Source organism: Sus scrofa, chromosome 6 (genome assembly GCF_054392235.1).
Source record: "Sus scrofa isolate SSC_HxYL_T2T_F1_AM1 chromosome 6, Sscrofa_HxYL_maternal_Yorkshire_Landrace_v2.0, whole genome shotgun sequence".
Classification (NCBI taxonomy): Eukaryota; Metazoa; Chordata; class Mammalia; order Artiodactyla; family Suidae; genus Sus; species Sus scrofa.
Window position 1 is genome coordinate 167,742,150 of NC_139388.1, and position 21,075 is coordinate 167,763,224.

The following is a 21,075-nucleotide window of genomic DNA, read 5'->3' on the forward strand; positions in this document are numbered from 1 at the left end:
CTGTGTCCTCCAGCCAACAGCGTGCGAATGAACCTTCTCGGGAAAGAGATCCTCCAGCCTCAGCCAAGCCTTCAGACGACTGCAGCCCAAACAGCATCATGACTGCAATCCCATGAGAGATTTGGAGCTGGAACCATCTAGCTCAGCCCCTTTCAGATTTCTGACCCTTAGGAAGTCGTGAGGTAGTAAATATTTACTGATGTTTAAACTGCTTACGTAATATGCTCTGCGGCCGTAGATAACTAACAAATAATCATTCTGGATATCATTAATAAAAGTGTGTTTGCAGAAACATAGTAATCCAGTCAATTTATGGGTAACTCAGATTTACCTTTTCTGTAGTGTGTAATTTTTGAAACTTTAAAGCTAGTAGGTCAAAGGCTGGGTTTGTAGAGGGTGGATGTCTGACTTGCACCATCCTCGAGTGAAGCTGCCCTGCGCACAGGCAGTAGCGTACATTTTCATGTTTAGGTGATCGTGTGCTTTGTGTGCGTCCAAATGTTTTCTTAGGTGCTCTGTGACTGTTCCTTTGAATTTTACTCTTTGTCTCTACTTACATCAAAACAGTGTTTAAGGCTGATGATTGAAATGCTACAAGAAGTAGAAGCCAGATTCATTCATCATGGATCTGAATGTAAGCTATATTGTGGGAAGAATTGCTGGAGGAATTGGCAGAGACATATCTCTCTTCCATTTTCAAGAACTACATAATCAAAAACAAACAAACAAAAAAGGAAGTCTCGTCGTGGCTCAGTGGATAACGAATCTGACTGGGAACCATGAGGTTGCAGGTTCGATCCCTGGGCTCGCTCAGTGGGTTGAGGATCCAGCATTGCTGTGAGCCGTGGTGTAGGTCGCAGACACGGCTTGGATCCTGCGTTGCTGTGGCTCTGGCATAGGCTGGTGGCTACAGCTCCAATTAGACCCCTAGCCTGGGAACCTCCATTATGCCACAGGTGCGGCCCTAAAAAGACAAAAAAAAAAAAAAGAACTACATAATCAGGAACTGTGTTTTTTTTAATATGTGGAGACTATGCAAAATATTTCTTGATTTTGTAGTAAATATATCTTAATTTGTAAAACTAAAAAGAGCTGGAATCTGTTAAGTATTTTCATATATTTAGGACTTTAATATTACTATTAAAAAATCTTTTAAAATTTGACAGGGAAATATCTGAAAAATGAAAAAATATTCTTTTTCTGTAAAAGTGATATCACTTGTAAGTGAATCATCAGCAATGAAACTGTTTTTGATAATATTTAGTGTTACTATGTTGTCTTTATCCCTAATAAGAAATTCAAACTAACAAAGCAGCTGAACCTTGATGAGTGTTTGTTACTGTAGGTCATATTTGCATCACTAATAATTGTCTCTTTAAAAACTAAAGCGTCTAATAATATCCTCTCTTTCCTCCTCAGGGAATTGCTCCAAAGCTTGAATTTTCTACAACCTCGGTGATTACCGAATGTCTGATAAGTTCAAGGAAGTGCCGCACTCAGGTTAAAACCCCTTATTTAAAGTGTCTAATGGTTTAATTTATTTGTTCACATGTATTAGGCATTTGGCAAGCATTGTTCTTTTATTTCGGCAACAACTCTTCCTTTTTTTTTGATCAATCTTTAAGTAAAAATAATTATCATAGGTATTGAGCAGTTTGGTTACATGTTATTTATTTATTTATTTTTTTGGTGGAAAGAAATAAGGCTGCTAGAAAGAAAGATGTTGGGCTCAAGAGAATTAGATTGGATGCTTCTATAAATCCTAAAGAGGTTAAATTCGAAGGATACCTTTTTAGCACCAAGGATATTGGTGTTAGTGGGTATAGCTTCTTGACTGTCTCTAATTTCTTAAGGGATTATTGCTTAGTGTGGTGGCTGTATTGGTGCTGTCAGATCAAGGGAAGCTTGGACACCTCAGCCTAAGTACCTTCTATGTTTGTAAAAACTGCCTTTAGTAAACTCAGATATTTAGATCTAATATTTTGTTTTGGTCTAACCTCCAACTGAGTTGCCAGGATCATCTTGCCAGGTTATCTAATAATGTCTTGGCATCACTCATACATAAGCAGCTGCGTTATGACCAGGTAACAATGGCCAGCCTGTGATGATAAGACAGTAGTGTATAAAGCCTAGAGGGCCCAAACAGGGCAGGACTAGACCTATGGTGATAACGTAGAATGTTGATTTCCTGCATTATCAGTTTTAGAGTAGATTGCTCAGGGTGAAACCTGTGACAAGCTAAGAGAGGTAAAATATAGTTATAAGATTATCAAGGGGATTATTCTTATTTTGTTTAGCAAAATACTTGGTATGTCAAAGCTTGGCCTAGTTATTTATCTTTCAAATGCAAGCTGAAACACTGCCATCAGAGATCCATGCTTGCAAATGCAGAACGGTGTTATTGACTTGTTATGTACTGTGTCCCTTTGTAAATTGTCAGAAATGCTTCCCCCAGACTCAGAAAAATTTCCTCTCCACACTGGGGGGTACGCCCTCCTAGTCGATGGGTAGAATGGTCCTTTTGGTCAGGAATATAACATACACACAGAAGAGGGCACATGGAAGTGTACAGCTTAGTGAAAGACTCCTTACTAAATGTAGACCTGCCACCCCACTGGCAGTTTCACTAGACTAGCCTTTTCCTCTGTAACTTTTGGCTAACTTCTTATTTCATTGTTTGCCATTTGTTCTTTTTTGAATAGAGATGTGAGAGAATAGGCTTTGGTGTCAGTGTTTAAGAAAATATTCTTGAAAAGCAGATAGATTTGAGTTCAAGATCCTTAGAAAAACTGGTTTAAAGATTAAATTAGAGACTACGCATGCTTGGCACATAATATATAATAGTAAATTCTGTGGCTGTTACTAGGCTTATTTTTTTAATTAAAATATTTGGATGAGGAGTTCCTGTTGTGGCTCAGCAGTAACAAACCTGACTAGTATCCAGGAGGATGCAGGTTTGATCCCTGGCCCGACTCAGTAGGTTAAGGATCCGACGTTGCCGTGAGCTGTGGTGTAGGTTGCAGACATAGCTCGGATCTAGTGTGGCTATGGCTATGGTGTAGCCTGGCAGCTGCAGCTCCAGTTCGACCCCTGGCCTGGGAACTTCCATATGCTGCAGGTGCAGCCTTAAAAAGAAAAAAAAATATGGATGAGATAATAGAAGACATGGATGAAAATATATAAGATAGAAAACGTTGTCCTGTAGGCACAACAGAGTATACACTTTGACATTAAAATTCTGAATGGTAACAGCCAGAATTTTAATCTTGTTTTATCTTATTTGAGACCTTGATAAATCCAGTTTTTTCCCAAGTGAATATTAGTTACAATTAAAATTTCAATGGCTATAAAGCAGCATTTTCAGGTTCAAATACAGCTGATGAACAAAACAAACCATTTTAGTTTTTAAGAGAGGGGTGAGTGAAATAAACTTTATAAAATCATTTAGGTTTATAAGTATTCATGATCATCTTTATTTCTTTTGGCCTATTATTTTCAATTTTTTTTTTTTTGTCACAACTGATGTTTTGTCACCAACTGAATGGACTGAAAAAAATTATATTATTGGAATTTTCTGGAATAAATCTAGTTTTCTGCTTACTCTTTTACTGATTGCAAAGTATAATTTATTATTAAGTAGTTAAATATTACTGTTAACTTTATCAGTGTGAGTTTGCCCATCTATATCAGGTAGTTTTGCTGTGTAACAAGCCACACTAACTTAGTAATGTATAGAACAGAATTGGCTGGGTGATTCTTTTGGTCTGAACTGGCTAGGCCAGGACTGAATGATCTAGAGTGGCTTCACTTGCATGTCTGGTAGCTGGCTGACTTCCAGGTCGAGAGGGACCCTCATTTCTGGTGTCTGGCTTGATTTCAGCTACACTGATGGCCACAGGACTCGCACCATCTAGCAGGCTAATTTCAGCTCCTCCTCATGGTGGCAGGAGGGTTTTCAGGAGTAAAAGAGGACAAGCACTTTTCAAGTCTCCTTGTGTCACAAGTGTTATTGTCCTGTTGGCCAGTATAAGCAGCTGTTTTGTCTAAAACAGTGTAAAACAACTACTATTTTAAGTTTCATTGGGCATTGTTAATAGGATACATTAAGAATTGATTAGGTTAGAAAGAATGTATCTGTGGTGGCTACAGCGCAGTCTCTAACTTCCTCTAGCAGTGTTCAGCATTCAAACTCTGTCACGGAGAAAGAAGATGGAGTCACTGCAGGTTTCATATAAACAGAGGGGGGCAAGAAGGAATTTTGCAGCATTGCTGAAATAGGTGATTACGGGCTCATCTGGGTCCGAAGGGAAGAGACTCTAAGGTGTACGGATCTGAGGGAAAGAGATCTAGGGGCTGAGGAGGTGAGGAAGACAAGCAACAGATTCAGTGAAAGTAAAAGAAAAAGGTTTGGTCCGCAAGGGGTTTTCAGAGGTTAGGGCACAGTGGGTCTCTACAATGATCCAGTCTAAGATGAAGCAGAAAAAGACGGTCAAAGCTCGGGAATGGAAAGTCCAAGTCTAAGGTCTTGGAAAGATTCATTGCTTGAACATCTTACTAAACCTCGAAGGTTCTTTTCACGTGCTAACTAACACTGCCTCCTCTGTGAGTCAGCATGATGTCATAGAGACGGGTGAAATGGAGGAAGAAATTCTACATTACTTGTCTAAGTCCTTGAACAAGGTGAGAGAAGGTCAAGGAGCATAACACGAGCTGAAGAAGAAAGATGATGAAATAATCTGATGTTGCTGGTCTTGTGGACTTAGTTTTCTCATTAGGAAAATATGTTTTCTGGTTTTCCTATTTTCTTTCCCTGTTTATCTACTTTTTAAAAAATATTTGACTCTTACCCCTTTTATTTCACATTTGTATGTTATTTACTTAGAAATAGATACCCTTAGCAAGTAGGGAGGAGGGTTGAGAAAGCAGAGAAAGAGAGGTAGGATTGGGTGGTTTTATAATGTGGTTAAAGTTAGGCCGTTCAGAGATTCTCAACTGTCCATTTTCTCTAATATTTGAAAGCTTATACATCTAGATAATGCTCCAAAGAGGTCTTATTTACGTGTATCTAACTTTTATAAGACAGAGACTATTTAAATAAATGTTATCCTAATACCAAAAATTTAGAAATATCCCATTTGATTTTGAAGTTTTAGACTGTTGGCCGGTTTTATTCGAAGATAGAGTCCTCATCATTAAAGTTTGTAGCATGTCTTTTATGATTATTCCCTTTATAAAAGTATAGAGTTAAGACGTTACGGTTGGTTATCTCATGGAATTGTAAAGTTTAAGTTTGGAAGAGATCTTAAAATCGTAATCACTTTGTATAAGCCAAATAATACATTTTATGAAAATATGTATAAAGATTTTCTTCAGATTTTCACATTGTACAAATATATGTAATCATAGTATGAATGAAACTTTTTAAAATAGTTTTCTCCATAAAGATTTTAATTTAAAAAAAAATTTTTTTTTTGTCTTTTTGCCTTTTCTAGGGCCGCACCCACAGCATATGGAGGTTCCCAGCCTAGGGGTATAATCGGAGCTGTAGCTGCCAGCCTACGCCACAGCCACAGCAATGCCATATCCGAGCCACATCTGCCACCTACACCACAGCTCATGGCAATGCTGGATCCTTAACCCACTGAGCGAGGCCAGGGATCGAACCCTCAACCTCATGGTTCCTAGTCGGATTTGTTTCCACTGTGCCACGATGGGAACTCCTCCATAAAGATTTTATTATCAACAATTAGACATGTCTGTCTATAATATTACTAAATAAACCCTTTAAAATTATATAGCCAATTATTTGAATACATAATTATAAATGATAAACCAATGGTTGCATTCATTTTTTGGTATACTGAAAAGCAATTATTCTGTATTTTTTCCTAAGATTATTCAAATGGTTAAATATCGGGCTTCAACATTCATAAAGTAAATTATTATACTTAAGAAGTGTGGTATAGTATACTTTATGAACTACAAGACAGAGTTATTTAGGAGACTGTAGATTTGACTTCCCCCAGAATCTGTGCTATGAGAGAGACTGATCTAGTTGGCTTTGATAGATTATATGTGCCTTAAATTACTTGTTAAAGTTTTTTTCTATCTGTAGTTATATCTATGGTTTACCCCAAGGGACATAATATGTAGGAATATATCTCTCCTGACCAAATTAATTTTTACTGTTTACGTTTAGGATAAATTTACTTACCATACGGCTCCAGTAGAGAAATCACACAGCAGACTGCAAAGCAGAACATCGAGACCCCCGAAGAAAAAATCCAAGTCACCCGAGAGAAGTAAATATTGCATAAATGCAAAAAACTACGAACAGCCTACAATTTCTTCAAAATCACACTCTCCATCTCCTTACACGAAAAGACGCATGTGTGAGCTGTCTGAAGACACCAGGCGGCGGCTGGCCCATTTAAATCTTGGACCCTATGAATTCAAAAAAGAAACAGATAAGCCTCCGTTTGTGATTAGACATGTACGTGTTCTCTGAAACATTTCCACCCGAAATTGATCTAATCTGTTCTTCCCTAAAATATTATTCTCAAACTTCTTTCAGCTTCTAGCTTATAGTAATAATTTGCTTTCCTGAATTGTCTGTTAGCCTAGCAATCTAAAAACGGAAAATTAACTCTATGAAAGAATGTATCTTGGCAGAGATCAAGTGTCCTTATGAATGCCACGTTAAATCCTCTCTACCCATTTCCTTTCTTCTTAGACGGTGGACAGCATAATAATTTTACAAATTGAGCAGAAATGTAATTGACATTAGTGCTGAAATGGCAGAGTAGGGCTTTAAAAGCGGACTAAGTTTTCTTTGTGAAAGGAGCGCTCCCCCCTCAAAGTCTTTTAATGGAAAAGTAAGTTTGCCTTGAAATTTTGTCCTGGATCTTTGAAGCAAATCATTATTTGGTGGGGATGGGAAGGCCTTTAAAAGTGAAGAGGTAACTTCAAGGTAACATAGTTTTAATCTTTCCATATGGAAACCTGCTTTCGGTGTGGTTCAAGTTTAGAGCTTGTGTCCATGTGATAATCGTCAAATGGTCTTGGGCTAATTTGAAGGGTCTATTATCAAAATATTTAATGAATATTAAAATTTATTGAGTTTTAATAAAAATGTTTACCTTAGAAGTATTTCCTTAACAAAATCTTACCAATTAATAAAAACTAGTTGGTATAATAATAATAAACTTGAAGATTTTAGTACCTTTGGAACAAAACAACTTTTGGGGATATCTATAAAGCTATCTGATTTTAATGTCTAATTCATTTTTCCAAATTTTAAAATATATATATAAATTCAAACATGTAAACATGTTCCTTTCACGGTCTGATAGCTTTTTGAATGTGCACCACCTGTACATTCAAATTTCTTTAGATACTTTTTTTAGCAATTAGATGTGCCTTAAGCAACATTTCATTCTATCTTCATATTTTGACTATGAATCCTTTATTATTTTAGTCTAAACTAATTTTTATTATAAAAATTGTAATATAATGGATACTTTTAAATGGTAACATTTTATTGAGATTATTGTGGTTATACTTGCCTTATTTTATAGAATTTGTTTTTTTCTGGTCACTTTTTTGTTGTTGTTGAAACAGTATCCAGATAATATTTACTTGCTTGTTTGATGGCAGTTTCAGAATGCCTTTAATTTTATATTTGCCCATAATTGCAAATTAAATTGAAAAGACATACTAATTGTTAATCTGAGGGAATATTAGCATTTTAATTAAAATGCCTGTGTACGAAGATAACTAGGAATATTTTGAGGGTTAGCCACATAAAAATTGTTTAGGGAAATAACTGCTCTTAAAATGTTTATAATTTTCATGTAAGTGTTCAAAACAAAATAATTTTAATACTGCTTAATATAAACCTTGACATTTTTATTTAAATGATTTCTCTTTCAGCTTTAAAATGAACAGAAAAGAAGCACATACCTTTAAGCCTGTAGTTAGAAAATTGCTTACATTGCTGTATAGGACTAGATTTTTCCAATGCTATTTGTAAACATAAAGCTACCATCCCCCCATGTTTAATTGGGTTGCTTGCCTTTTTGTTGAATTCAGTTGTGAATTTTCTTTATATATTTAGCATTCTAGATCCTTATCAGGTGTGTGATATGCAAATATTTTTTCTCATTCTGTGGCTTGTCTTTTCAGATTCCTTTTTTTAAATTTAAATTTTTAAAAATTGGGAGGTCCCATCCCAATTTTTATGTCGGTGCCTAACTAGTACCAAGGAGGATGTGGGTTCGATCCCTGGACCTGATCAGTGGGTTAAGGATCCAGTGTTGCTGTGAGCTGTGGTATAGGTCGCAGATGAGGCTCAGATCCTGAATTGCTGTGGCTATGGTGTAGGCTGGCAACTACAACAGCTCTGATTTGACCCTAGCCTAGGAACTACCATATGCCACTGGTGTGGCCCTAAAAAGACAAAAAAAAAAAAAAGTAAAATACACACAAAATAAAATATACTATTTTAACCATTTTTAAGTGTATGCATTAAGTACATTCATTTTTGTACTTTTTTCATCTTGTTAAACTGAAACTCTGTACCCCTTAAACAATAACTCCCCATTCCTTTTTCCCTTCAGCCACTGGTAACTACCATTCTGTATTTTGTTTCTATGAATTTGACTATATTTGAGCACCTTATATAAGTGGAACCCAAAATATACAATATTTGTCCATTTGTTAGTTGCTCATTTCACTTACATAAAGTCATTAAGATTCATTCATGTTACAGAATGTGTCAGAATTTTCCTCCTTGTTACAGCTGCGTAATATTCTTTTATATGTGTATACCATATTTTGTTTATCCATTCACCTTGGGTTCTTCCACCTTCTGGCTGTTGTGAATGGTACTGCTGTGAACATGGTGTAACAAGACCCTGCTTTCAGTTCTTTTGGGCGTATACTTAGAAGAATAATTGCTGGGTCATCTGACAGTCATATTTTGAATTTTTTGAGGAACCTCCGTGCTATTTTCCGTAGTAGCTGCATCAGTTTACATTCCCACCAAGAGTGCTCAAGTGGTTCAGTTTCTCCACATCCTTGACAATGGTTGTTATTGTCTGTTTTTTCATAATGGCCATCCTGATGGGAGTAAAATATAGTATTTTGATTTACATTTCCCAAATGGTTAATGATAATAAACATTTCTTCATGTCCTTATTGGTCATTTGTCTCTCTTTTAGAGAAATGTCTTTAAGTTCTTTGCCTGCTATTTAAGTTTTTAAATTGAGTTTTAGAAGTTTCTGTATGTATTCTGGATGGTAATGCTTTTTCAGATAATGTTTTGCAAATATTTTCTCCTGTTCTGTGGGTCATCTTTTCACTCTCTTGATACTGTCCTTTTATGTACAGATTTTGTTTCATCTTATTTATTTATTTATTTATTTTTTGACTTTCAGGGCTGCACCTGCGGCATATGCAAGTTCCCAGGCTAGGGCTTGAATTGGAGCTGCAGCTGCTGGCCTACACCACAGCCACAGCAATGACAGATCTGAGCTGCATCTGCAACCTACACCACAGTACACGGCAATGCCAGATCCTTAACCCACTGAGTGTGCATCCTCATGGATACTAATCAGGTTCATAACCTGCTGAGCCACAGTGGGAACTCCCTATAAACACATTTAAAATTTTGGTGAATAGAGCTGTCTTTCTTGCACAGATATATATCATTCTGATTTTTTTTTTAATGGCCCCTTGTGGCACACGGAAGTTCCCAGGCCAGGGATTAAATTTGAGCTGTGCCAGGCCGGGGATAGAGCCTGGATCTCCATTGCAGCCTGAGCCACTGCGGTTGGATTTTTAACTCACTGCACCACAGTGGGAACTCCTCTGACTTTTTTTGTTGTTAGCAAACCTGGATGACTCATTATCTGTAATTATTATACTTGGAATCCGGGCCTGTGAGCAAGCCAAGCAAGGATGCTGTTTCAATTCAAAATCTGTATGCTAAGGAGATAGTAGTGAATCGCTAAACTTGTTTTTTAAATGTGGCAAATAAGATTTTTCTTTCTTTCTTTTTTTAACTTCATAATGGAAAGCACACTAGGCAATAGAGTTATGGACGTTTCAATTGTGATCTTTTTTTTTTGTCTTTTGTCTTTTTTTAGGGCCGCATCCGAGGCATGTGGAGGTTCCCAGGCTAGTGGTCTAATTGGAGCTGTAAGCTGCCAGCTTACGTCAGAGCCACAGCAACGCCAGATCCGAGCCATGTGTGCAGCCTACACCACAGCTCAAGGCAATGCCGGATCCTTGACCCACTGAGCGAGGCCAGGAATTGAACCTGCAACCTCATGGTTCCTAATCGGATTCGTTTCCACTGCACCACAACGGGAACTCTGTGATCTGTCATCTTAAAGTAGACTCAAACATCATTAAAAATTTCTGAAATTTAATTTTATTTGAAAACAAACAGCAAAGTGCTCACCTACACTCCAATTTTGGAACATGCCTGAACATCATGTTAATTTGATGACATGTGGTCTGTGTACTAACAGTTGATTTTCTGGTGCCATGGGACTGAAAAAAACCTTAAGCTCTTTTTTACATCAAAATCTTCCTTATTCTAGGTTGATCCCCCAAGTCCTAGGACTGATGCTTTATTTGGATCTTCTGGCAGAGACTGTGAAAGAGATGGATGGTCCAGGATGCACAATGGTAAGCTGCAAGTTCTCTCTCTTCCTTGTTTTAGTTGTCTTGGCTACAATCAGGTTTTTATCTTGGCATCAGTTAACAAAAACAATCTTTGCTGCATTGGAAAGTGTGGTATAATGCCACTTTTTACAACTTGTGGGACACCTGAGTAAGTACTCTCTAAAAATAGAGTTTCTGTACTGCTATAAACCATTTCCCTCTTTGATATTCAAAACACATATTAGCATATGAAAGGTTATAATACATTTTAATAAAAAAAATCTTTGATTTTGTTTTTGCTCAACAATTTCTAAATTTCTTTGAATATGAAACTCTGTTCTTACCTTAACTATATATTATTACATTAATTACCTATTAGTTTATGGAACAGACTTTGGGAAACACCATTGCAAAAAGTGTTCAGGGTTATAGGTTTTGGACATACATATATATATTTGAATACTTAACTCTTCTGCTTATTTATAAAATGGTATTCTTTGTGTGTGTGTGTTTTTAGGGCAACACCTGCAGATATGGAAGTTCCCAGGCTAGGGGTTGAATCAGAGCTGTGGCCTCCATCCTGTGCCACAGCCGCAGCCACTCTGGGTCCAAGCTGCATCTGTGGCCTACACCACAGCTCACGGCAATGCTGGAGCCTTGACCCTCTGAGCGAGGCCAGGGATTGAGCGCGCCTCCTCATGGATACTAGTCAGGTTCATTGCTGCTGACCCTCAGTGGGAACTCCCTAAAATGGGTATTCTGAAACAAGTCATTTCACTACTTTGATAATAATTTAACTACTTTGATAATCAGTTTATTACATTTTAATTTATTAATTTATTATTAACTACTTTGATAATGGAGTTTATTTACAATAGATAATAATATGTAATAACCATATATAAATAATAAATTTATGAAGTTCATTTATTTATTTATCTATTATCAGTTTATTTATTGAAGATGAAGATAATATGGTAAATGTTATCATGTAAAATGCCCTTGCACACAGGACACTTAATAAAATATCAGCTGTCATAATAATACTTATTTACATTTCTGAAAAGATAATGTCATTTAGGCTTAGTTTATAAGAATTTTTTTTTTTTCATTTTTAGGCCTAATGGTTAGATAAATTATTTCTTTTTTTGTTGTTGTTGTTTTTTGTGGGTTTTTTTTGCTTTTTAGGGCTGTACCTGCAGCATATGGAGGTTCCCAGGCTGGGGTCTAATCAGAACTACGGCTGCCAGCCTGAGTCACAGCCACAGCAACATCAGATCCGAGATGAGTCTGTGACCTACATGGCAGCTCACGGCAACGCCAGATCCTTAACCCACTGAGCGAGACCAGGGATTGAACCTGCAACCTCGTTGTTCCTAGTTGGATTCGTTTCCGCTGAGCCACGATGGGAACTCCTGATAAATTATTTCTTAAGTGCAATATGAAGATGATTTTTGTGAAGAAGATTAAATGGTATTTTATAGTTAGGGATATTTAAGTTTTAGTATCTATAAACATAGGCTAGTCAGTTCACCAAGCATTCAGCAACAATCTTTAAGTTAATTTACTGCACACTGAGAAAAGGCATAGAAAAATGAGTGAATGAAAAAAATACAATCAACATGTACTGAGGTCTGTCTCTCTGTTTCTAAACTTTTTTTTTAACTTGGGAAATGAAACATTGGTTTCTGAGAACATGAAGATTCTGTCCACTTGTTTGCTTTTTTAGCACTAACAGGGAGATAGAGGGATGCTCAATGTGTCTTTTGTACTCAGAATAGCAGATTATTCGAATTAGGAACAGATGTTACACTCTGTTTCCCCTCTTGGAGGAAATTTATGAACAAGAAAATCGAAAATATCTTCAACATAGACATTTCTTTGGAAGATGGGAATATGTTTTTGGAATGTACTTAAAAGTCTAATTTCCATGACAATTATTATGTATTTGCCAGCAGAACTGTTAGTTTCTAGCAGCTTCTAATCAAGGCCGTCAGCTGCCTATGTAGAGGTGAAATCAGAGAGGTCAATAAAGAGGTGCTTTTAAAAAACTTTCTATTTTGACATAATTTCAGATTTATAGAAAGTTGAGATAGTACAGAAAATTCCCCTATACCTTTTACTCAGAACCCACAAATAGGAGTTCCCATTGTGGCGCAGTGGTTAACGAATTCGACTAGGAACCACGAGGTTGCGGGTTCGGTCCCTGCCCTTGCTCAGTGGGTTAACGATCCGGCGTTGCCGTGGGCTGTGGTGTAGGTTGCAGATGCGGCTCGGATCCCGCGTTGCTGTGGCTCTGGCGTAGGCCAGTGGCTCCAGCTCCGATTAGACCCCTAGCCTGGGAACCTCCATATGCCATGGAAGCGGCCCAAAGAAATAGCAAAAAGACAAAAAAAAAAAAAAAAAAAAAAAGAACCCACAAATAGCAGTACTTGCTTTACCCTTTCCCTCTTTCTCCTCCTTGCTTCCATCTCTTTAGGTGTGTCTGTGTATAAACCTTTTTTGATAAGGGCTTTGCCATGACGTTGTATTCCTCAAAATTCATATGTTGAAACTCTCACCTCCAAAGATGGTATTTGGAGATAGATCATTGCCTTTGGGAGGTAACTAGCTTTAGATGAGTTTATGGGGTGGGGCCCTCCTGATGGGGTTAGTGCCCTTTTAAGTAGAGACACCAGACCTCTGGGTTTCTGTCTGTGAGGACACAAACAAAAGGCGGCCATTCTTCAAGCCAGAATGAGAGCTCTCACCAGAACCCGGAACTGACTGTGCTGGCCCCTGCACCTCAGACTTCCAGCCTCTAGAGTTGTGAGAAATAAGTATCTGTTGTTTAGGCTTAAACTTAGCTAGTCTAAGGTAGAGGGAAGCCTGAGGAAACTAATACCGTTACCATATATGATGCAATTATCAAAAAGGAAATTAATGATATAATAGTATTAAGTAATCTATAAACCTAACTCAGATTTTACCACTTCTTCTAATAATAATCCCACATCATGGATAAGCTTCAGTTGCCATGTCTCTTTAGTTTTCTTTTAATATGGATCAGTTCATAGTCTTTCTTTGTGCTTAATAACATGCTAAAGAGTTAAGGCCAGTTATTTTGTAGAATGTCCTTCAGTTTCAGTTTGTTTGATTTTTCCTCATAATTAGATTTATTTTTCATTGCCCCCAGAATACAGCAGAAGGTAATATATTATTCTCAGTGCCTCATGTGAGGAGTATGTGATGTTGCTTTGTTACTGGTGATGTTAATTTACTCACTTGGGTAAAATGGTGTCTGCTGGCTTTCTCCAGCATCAAGGTGCCATTTCTTCCCTAATTATGGGGAGATAGTTTGAGAGTATGTTAATACTCCTTGACTTGACCCTTTTGGCAAACATTGATGAGTCTTGCCTGAAACAATTTATTACTGTGATGTTTACCAAATAGTGATTTTAAAAAATTCCATTTTTTTTTTGGAGTTCCCATTATGGCTCAGTGGTAACGAACCCAACTAGTATTGAGGACATGGGTTTGATCCCTGGCCTTGCTCAGAGGGTTAAGGATCTGGCATTGCAGTGAACTGTGGTGTAGGTCACAGACGTGGCTCGGATCCAGATTGCCATGGTGGTGGTGTAGACCAACAGCTGCAGCTCTGATTCAGCCCCTAGCCTGGGAACTTCCATATGCTGCAGGTGTGGCCCTAAAAAGAAAAAAAAAAAAAATTCCATTGTTCTTTTTTTTTTTTTTTATCCCTGCCCTGCCCCCTATTGTTCTTTATACATTTGTTATTATTATTATTTTGGCCATACCTGTGGCATGCAAAAATTCCTGGGCCAGGGATTGAACTTGTGCCATAGCAGTGACCTGAGCCACAGCAGTGACAATGCCAGATCTTCAATCTCTAGGCCACAAGTGAACTCCCTATACATTTATTATTTGCCTTTTACTTTATAAAGAGTTTTTCCTTTCTCATTTATTTTTTTCTGGCTGACAGTTGAGCAGTTGTGCTTTGGTTTCTGATCAGCTATTTAAACACATATGGGAATTGATGACAGACTCTTTTACACATAGTGCATTTTCACTTGTGACTCTCTTTAATGAAATTCTTGAACATTTTCTTACCAAATTATCTTGCCTAATAATTCTTCAGTTTCTGTAGGATGCCATTTTCACCAGCATCGATTGACTGAGTCTTGTAGTAATCATGTGAAGACGATTTAACTGTATTTAATCAGGAAGAGTGACAGGCATAGAGAGGTTACGTGATGGGCTGGGAGTTCCCAATAGCGGTGCTCAGTCTAGAGTCCAGGTCTTCTAACCCCAAATTCCTTTCTTTTCCACCACTCTCCTACTGCTTTCCCTAATTTCATCCAGGTGTATTTTTTTAGGTAAATTTTTCAAATATTCTCTATCTGGAATTTCTGTGGTATATAATACTAATTGTAATTTGCACAGTCCTTTTGAAGAAATTCAGTATCTTTTGTTCCTCAAGAATATTTGGAAGCTTTATCCAATTATTTGCGTATTTTGAAGGCAAAATCAAGGGCATCATCTTAGCCCTTAGTTTATTTGCTTAGGATTTAGGAAAGATGTTAGGCTCTGTCTCCTCCTTATAGGAAACTTCTCTTATTTGCTTCATTTGAAGATTCTGTCATATTTCAATTCTCCATAAGGTTGTAATCTTTTATGAGCTTCTACTAATTCCTTTGCTGATGGTTATTGTTTTTTAAGTAAAATAAATTAGAAATAACATCCCAAATCCTAATAGGTTATATCTTGAGTAGTGGTAAATGGTGATATCTTAATCTTTTCTGAATAAAATGCATATAGTCATCTTGTATATACTTATGAGCAAAATATCTCATTTATTTCAGCTTTCATTTAAATTTGTATGTCTCCTTGTCTTACAGGACAGCAGGCAGTTGAACAGTGTCATTTTTAGTTTCTTTATTTCTCTATTTTTTTTTTTTTTTTTGTCTTTTGCCCTTTTAGGGTTGCACCCGCGGCAAAGGGAGGTTCCCAGGCTAGGGGTCAAATCAGAGCTGTAGCTGCCGGCCTACGCCAGAGCCACAGCAACACCAGATCTGAGCCACGTCTGTAACCTACACCACAGCTCACAGCAATGTCGGATCCTTAACCCACTGAGCGAGGCCAGGGATCAAACCCGCAGCCTCATGGTTCCTAGTCAGATTTGTTTCCGCTGCACCACGATGGGAACTCCTATTCTTTTTTTTTTTTTTTTTTGCTTTTGGGGGCCCACACCTATGACATACACCAGATCCGAGCTACATCTGTGGCCTACACCACAGCTCACAGCAACACCGGATCCTATTTTGCTATTATCTTAACATTTTGACAGCTTTATTGAGATGTAATTTGTATGTCATAACATTCACCTGTTTTAAGTGTACAATTAAATAATTTTAAATAAACCTGCACAGTTGTGAAATTATATGTTTTTAGAATATTTGCATCATCCTAAAGAGTTTCATTATACCCATTTGCAGTAAAATCTGCACCTCTACCCTGATCACCACCTCAGCTACCCCTCAGACACTAAGTCTATTACAGGATCAGTGTTCTTGGCCTTCCTTAATCATTAGGAATTGATAAGAGGCCGGACAAGAAATTCAGGCAGGGCTTTATTAAGGCCCTGCTGCAGCAGAGGGGAATGAAAATTAACAGATTCCCTTGCTGGATCCCTGAGGGGAAGGCAGACTGCTTCCTATAAGGGGTGAGGTAGGGGTGAGGGCAGGGGTGGGCCCAGGGGTTAGACCAGCAGGGTAGCTTCGGTGGTCTGCCCACCTCCTTGGTGCTGCTCTGTACAGGGGGCATGCGCAGTACCTGCTTTTGCTCCTGGCTCTTCAGAAGTGGCATTTGGGTTTTTGATCTTTCTCTGTCTTGTTGTCCCTAATTTACCCCAGCTGCTGCGCGCACGTGGTTATTCTTAGACCCTTATCATTTCTTTGTATTTTTGTTGCTGAAGAAGATGTTTGTCCAGGTGCAAACACTGCAGCACAGGATTCTGGGTCCCTGCCTATCTCAGCCCCATCCTCATGACCTCATCTAACCCGAACTACCACCAAAGGGTCTTGTTTCCAAATACCGTCACTTTGAGGGGTGGGGCTTCAACACATGAATTTTGGGAGGACACAGATATCATGAGATTATTGGAAAATCCAATAATAGCTCATATTTATTATACTTTCTGTTGGCCACTATTCTAAGTCCTTACATTTCATTGATTACTTCTATACGGTGTCCTCAAGAATTTTAGATATTATTTATTCCCATTTTATGGATGAAAACATCCGAGATTTAAGGAAATAGAGTAAGGTGTTCAAGATGACACACACACGCAACATATACACACCAACTAAATTAGCTCTTTCTCCTCATGTTTTCTTAAGTGTGACCCATTCGTTAAGGCCCGGTTCACCTTTCTCCTCCTCCAGGCAGTTTTGCCTGATCGCCTTCAGCTTTGAGCCGTTGATCTCTGACAGGCCCTTTTCATAGCATTAATTGCCTGTGCCGTTCTGCTGTAGCATGTTCTTTCATGCTGCCGTCCTCCCGCTTGGTATGGCTTCACTAAGTCGTCAGCACTTCACCACCATGGGCCATGACTTTATTTCCTTTATCTCCTGTGTGCAGAATATAGTTCGTGCCTAGTTGTGGGTGAGGGTGATTCCACGTGAACATTAGGAAACCTCAGATCAAAGTAACAGCTTCATTTATGACAATGAGAGAAAATTACATAAATCTGTCTGAATTAGGGTACGTTTCTAAATGGTTTGTGGAAAGCAGAAGATACAACCAGTGTTTGACTATATTGATATTTCGAATAGTACATTAGCTGCCAGAAAGAACATATACATATCTAGAAATTATAATCTTAATTTTCAAAGTTAGCATTTCTGAAGAATTAGACTTAGTATGGCCTTATCATTCCTTTATTTCTTCTGCCACTTGTGGCCGTGATGTGCATTAGACTTTCTAGAAGAGAGTTGGGCTGGGAGTTAGTTTTATTTTGAGTTTTGAAGAGCGCTTGAAGTAAGTTGGAGTCTGAATTGAATGGTGAAGTTGGCCTTATGTGAAAGATATTCATGTTTTAGCTGTCCTCTAAAACGGCTCAGGACACTCGGGAAACAAACATCTAGTGTGATATAAGAAAGCTAATTGCCTGAATGTAGACTTTCCTGGGTCTCTATCCATATAGCCTTTTTTTTCCTATACAAGATGGTTTGGGAAAGTAAAATATAGAATGTTTGACCATAATTTATTAGTAAAGAAGTAGAATTACAAATTATGGTTCTAAAGTTCTCGTCATGGCTCAGCTGAAACGAATCTGACTAGGAACCATGAGGACGCAGGTTTGATCCCTGGCCTCCTCTTGGGGATCCGGCGTTGCCGTGAGCTGTGGTGTAGGTCGCAGACGCAGCTTGGATCTGGTGTTGCTGTGGCTCTGGTGTAGGCCAGCAGCAACAGCTCTGATTAGACTCTTAGCCTAGGAAACTCCATATGCTGCGGGTGCGGCCGTGAAAAGACAAAACAACAACAACAAAAACAAATTAGGGTTCTGATTTTCTTATCTATCAATATAATAGAGATTTAGAACAGTTAAAAGTTGAGTAAAAAAAAAAAAAAAAGTTGAATAATTAAAAGTTAGGTAATAGGTAAAACCCAAGATCTGCATCTGCAGTCTCATGGTCTTTGTCTCAGGGAGAGATTTGGAATAGGTTTATAATCCAGTGTTTTAGATACTTTGCCCTAGGTACTTTCATAAACTGTGTAGTTTAATCATCACTGTACCTCTGACATAAGGTAAGCGTTATCTCCATACTCTTAAAATGAATGAAATACAAATTAACTGTATAACTTGACAGACGTGTATGATAAGTGGTAGAAGTTGAACCTGACCTTATTTGACTTAGAATTCAATAGTAATGATGTTGATGCTTGTTAGAAATAATAGTTAACATTTATTTTATTGCCTTACATGTCACATCGAGTGTAATCTTTAAAATAGTATTATGAGAGAGGTTCCTCAGACAGTTGAGGAATTTGAGACTTGGGAAGGCCGTATAGGAAGTGCTCAGGCCTGAACTGTAATGCAGATCCATTTGTCAACAAGGCCTGTTCACTACTGTACCGTATGCTGCCACCTCTAACGCTGGTCCTGTTTCTAGTACACTCGCTTGATTTGAGCATAGACTCCAGGAAAAGGGACACATGTCGTTTGGCAATATCTATCAAATCTACATATTCAAATGACAGTTCATCATAAGCTGGATTGTCCACTAAAAATTATTCTGGTCTATATCCGATATCTCCTATCCTAAAGAAAATATTATTTGTGAAACCACTTAATTGCTAAAGAACTGGTAAGATTTTAACTTGCTGCTTATCATCTTTGTAACATTACTGAAGGATTTAAAAGATATTTCTGGAAAGTTCTGTATGAATTATAATCATAGAAACAGTGATTGTGGCAAAAAACCAAAGATAAAACCAAATTTTCTTTTCTTTTTTCTTTTTTTTTTTTTTGATGGGCAATATTTATGGTTTCTTTTATATATCCTTTTCAGATCATTCTCATCTTGGGTGCTACCGACCCAAGGATTATAAGGTAAGAGGTATAAATGACAGAGTGATAATTATCGTGGCTTTGAGATAAGCGCATAGTAAGTACATTTCTTAAATGTATAGGCAGATATTATGACATCATTTATTCAAGAAAATGTACAAACGGGAGTTGTCGTGTTATGGAATGTTATTATTTTATTTATGTTGTCAAGTGGTAGAATAGCTTTTTCATTGAATGTCTTCCTACAAGTGTTTTGTGGCTTTTGATTTTTTGATTAACTATTAATGTGTATTTGTGTTTGTGTGTGAGAGAGATAGAGAAAGAAATTGGTTGTTACTTTTAATGATACCTCACATAGTAGTATTTTTTTTTGGCCGCATCTGCAGCATGTGAAAATTCCCAGGCCAGGGATCAAACCTACACCACAGCAGCCACCCAAACTGCTGCGTTGACAATGCCGGATCCTTAACCCATTGCACCTCAAGAGAACTCGCTCACACAGTAGTATTTCTATATTTCAGCCATTTATAGAGCATCCTCATAATTTTTTCAATATCCAAATATAATATATGCTACTTAGAAAAATTAATTTCCTCTTTGTTTTACCAGTGTAAATGAAAAAAATCAGAATCTTATGCTTTAAATGGCTGATGGCCTTAAAACTACAGTGAAAACAGAACAGTATTAACTACATTCTAGCTAGATAACTTTGTTTTCCAAAGGCTCTGAGGCATGTCCTCTATGTCTTAAAATGACATAGGCAATGATAGGCGTAGGAGACATACCAGTGGCTAACTGAGGATTTCTGATTGAAAGAGAGTTGAAAAGAAAATATATTTTTTCCCTCTGTGATTCGGTGTTTTTAGTGTGTGTCCATGTGCCATGTAAAATAATCGTGTGTATCCTCTCCATTCGTTCTGGGCACCACATTACCTGCTATACCCCTAGCAGTTCATGCCCTACATTTTGAGAAGTGCTACTCCAGAGATTCTCTTTTCTGTGCCTAAGTGAAAGCTTCCTGTTAAGAAGTGGCATTATGTTTGGGAAAGGAAGATAAAACAAAAAGACGTAACTTACTTTATAATACCTTGTTTGTTTTCTTGAAAATAATCCATTGCATGCTAACTGGCCCTGAACAGTACCAGCATGCTGGTGCTGTTGCCATGCTTTGAGTGTGATCAGAGAAGCATGGAACTGTTACGTAACAAGTCCAGGCCCCGTGTGACTAAGGGCCCACATGTACCAGAGTGTCAGAATCATCCAGGCGAAACTTTATAAAAATTCATCCCAGGGCTACTAAATTAAAATAGTTGAGAATAGAAATTGGAAATGTTTATGTTCAACAAGTTTCCAGGTGATTCTTACGCAACTCTTTTGCTGTCTATCCAAGGATTAGCATTTGAGAAAGCCCTTAAATAGAACCAGTCCTTGTGTGGTTTTTGTATAGGGTCGCGCCATTGTTTGTTTAAGGCTGTCCTTAGAGGAGTATGGCTCTGACGTAATTCACCTGACGCACACCCACCTCTTATGTGGAATTTACTCAAACACATACATGTGTACAGATGTGTGTAGTATATATACTTGTGCACATGCCTGCCACACACACACACACACACATGCACGCATGTCAAAAAGTGTAACGTTCAGTGTCTCGTGCGGGGCCTTGTGGTAAGGCCTTATTACGGTAAAGCTGCCTTATTTATAATACCTAAGGGACAAGTCAGTCTTTGTACATGTTCTCCACGCCATGTTTCACAATTTTTATTTATTTATTTATTTATTTATTTACATCTTTGTTTGAAGTCTGCCTTTTTTATTAATCTAACTTCAAGAAT

At 37.7% G+C, this 21,075-nt stretch overlaps 1 protein-coding gene across 4 annotated transcripts in view; it reads left to right on the forward strand.

The window, feature by feature from the left end:
* The window catches only part of SPATA6 (spermatogenesis associated 6), a 118,133-nt gene that overhangs the window by 35,217 nt on the left and 61,841 nt on the right, over nucleotides 1–21,075 (forward strand). For all 4 annotated transcript variants that reach the window (XR_014804811.1, XR_014804812.1, XM_021093282.2 and 1 more), the window contains exons 6-9: nucleotides 1,420–1,500; nucleotides 6,200–6,493; nucleotides 10,608–10,695; nucleotides 19,242–19,282. Coding sequence is in view for 2 of the 4 variants with exons in the window: in XM_021093282.2 (XP_020948941.1) it covers nucleotides 1,420–1,500; nucleotides 6,200–6,493; nucleotides 10,608–10,695; nucleotides 19,242–19,282 (504 nt within the window). In the remaining 2 variants the exon portion in view is untranslated. The remainder of the gene's footprint in view (nucleotides 1–1,419; nucleotides 1,501–6,199; nucleotides 6,494–10,607; nucleotides 10,696–19,241; nucleotides 19,283–21,075) is intronic.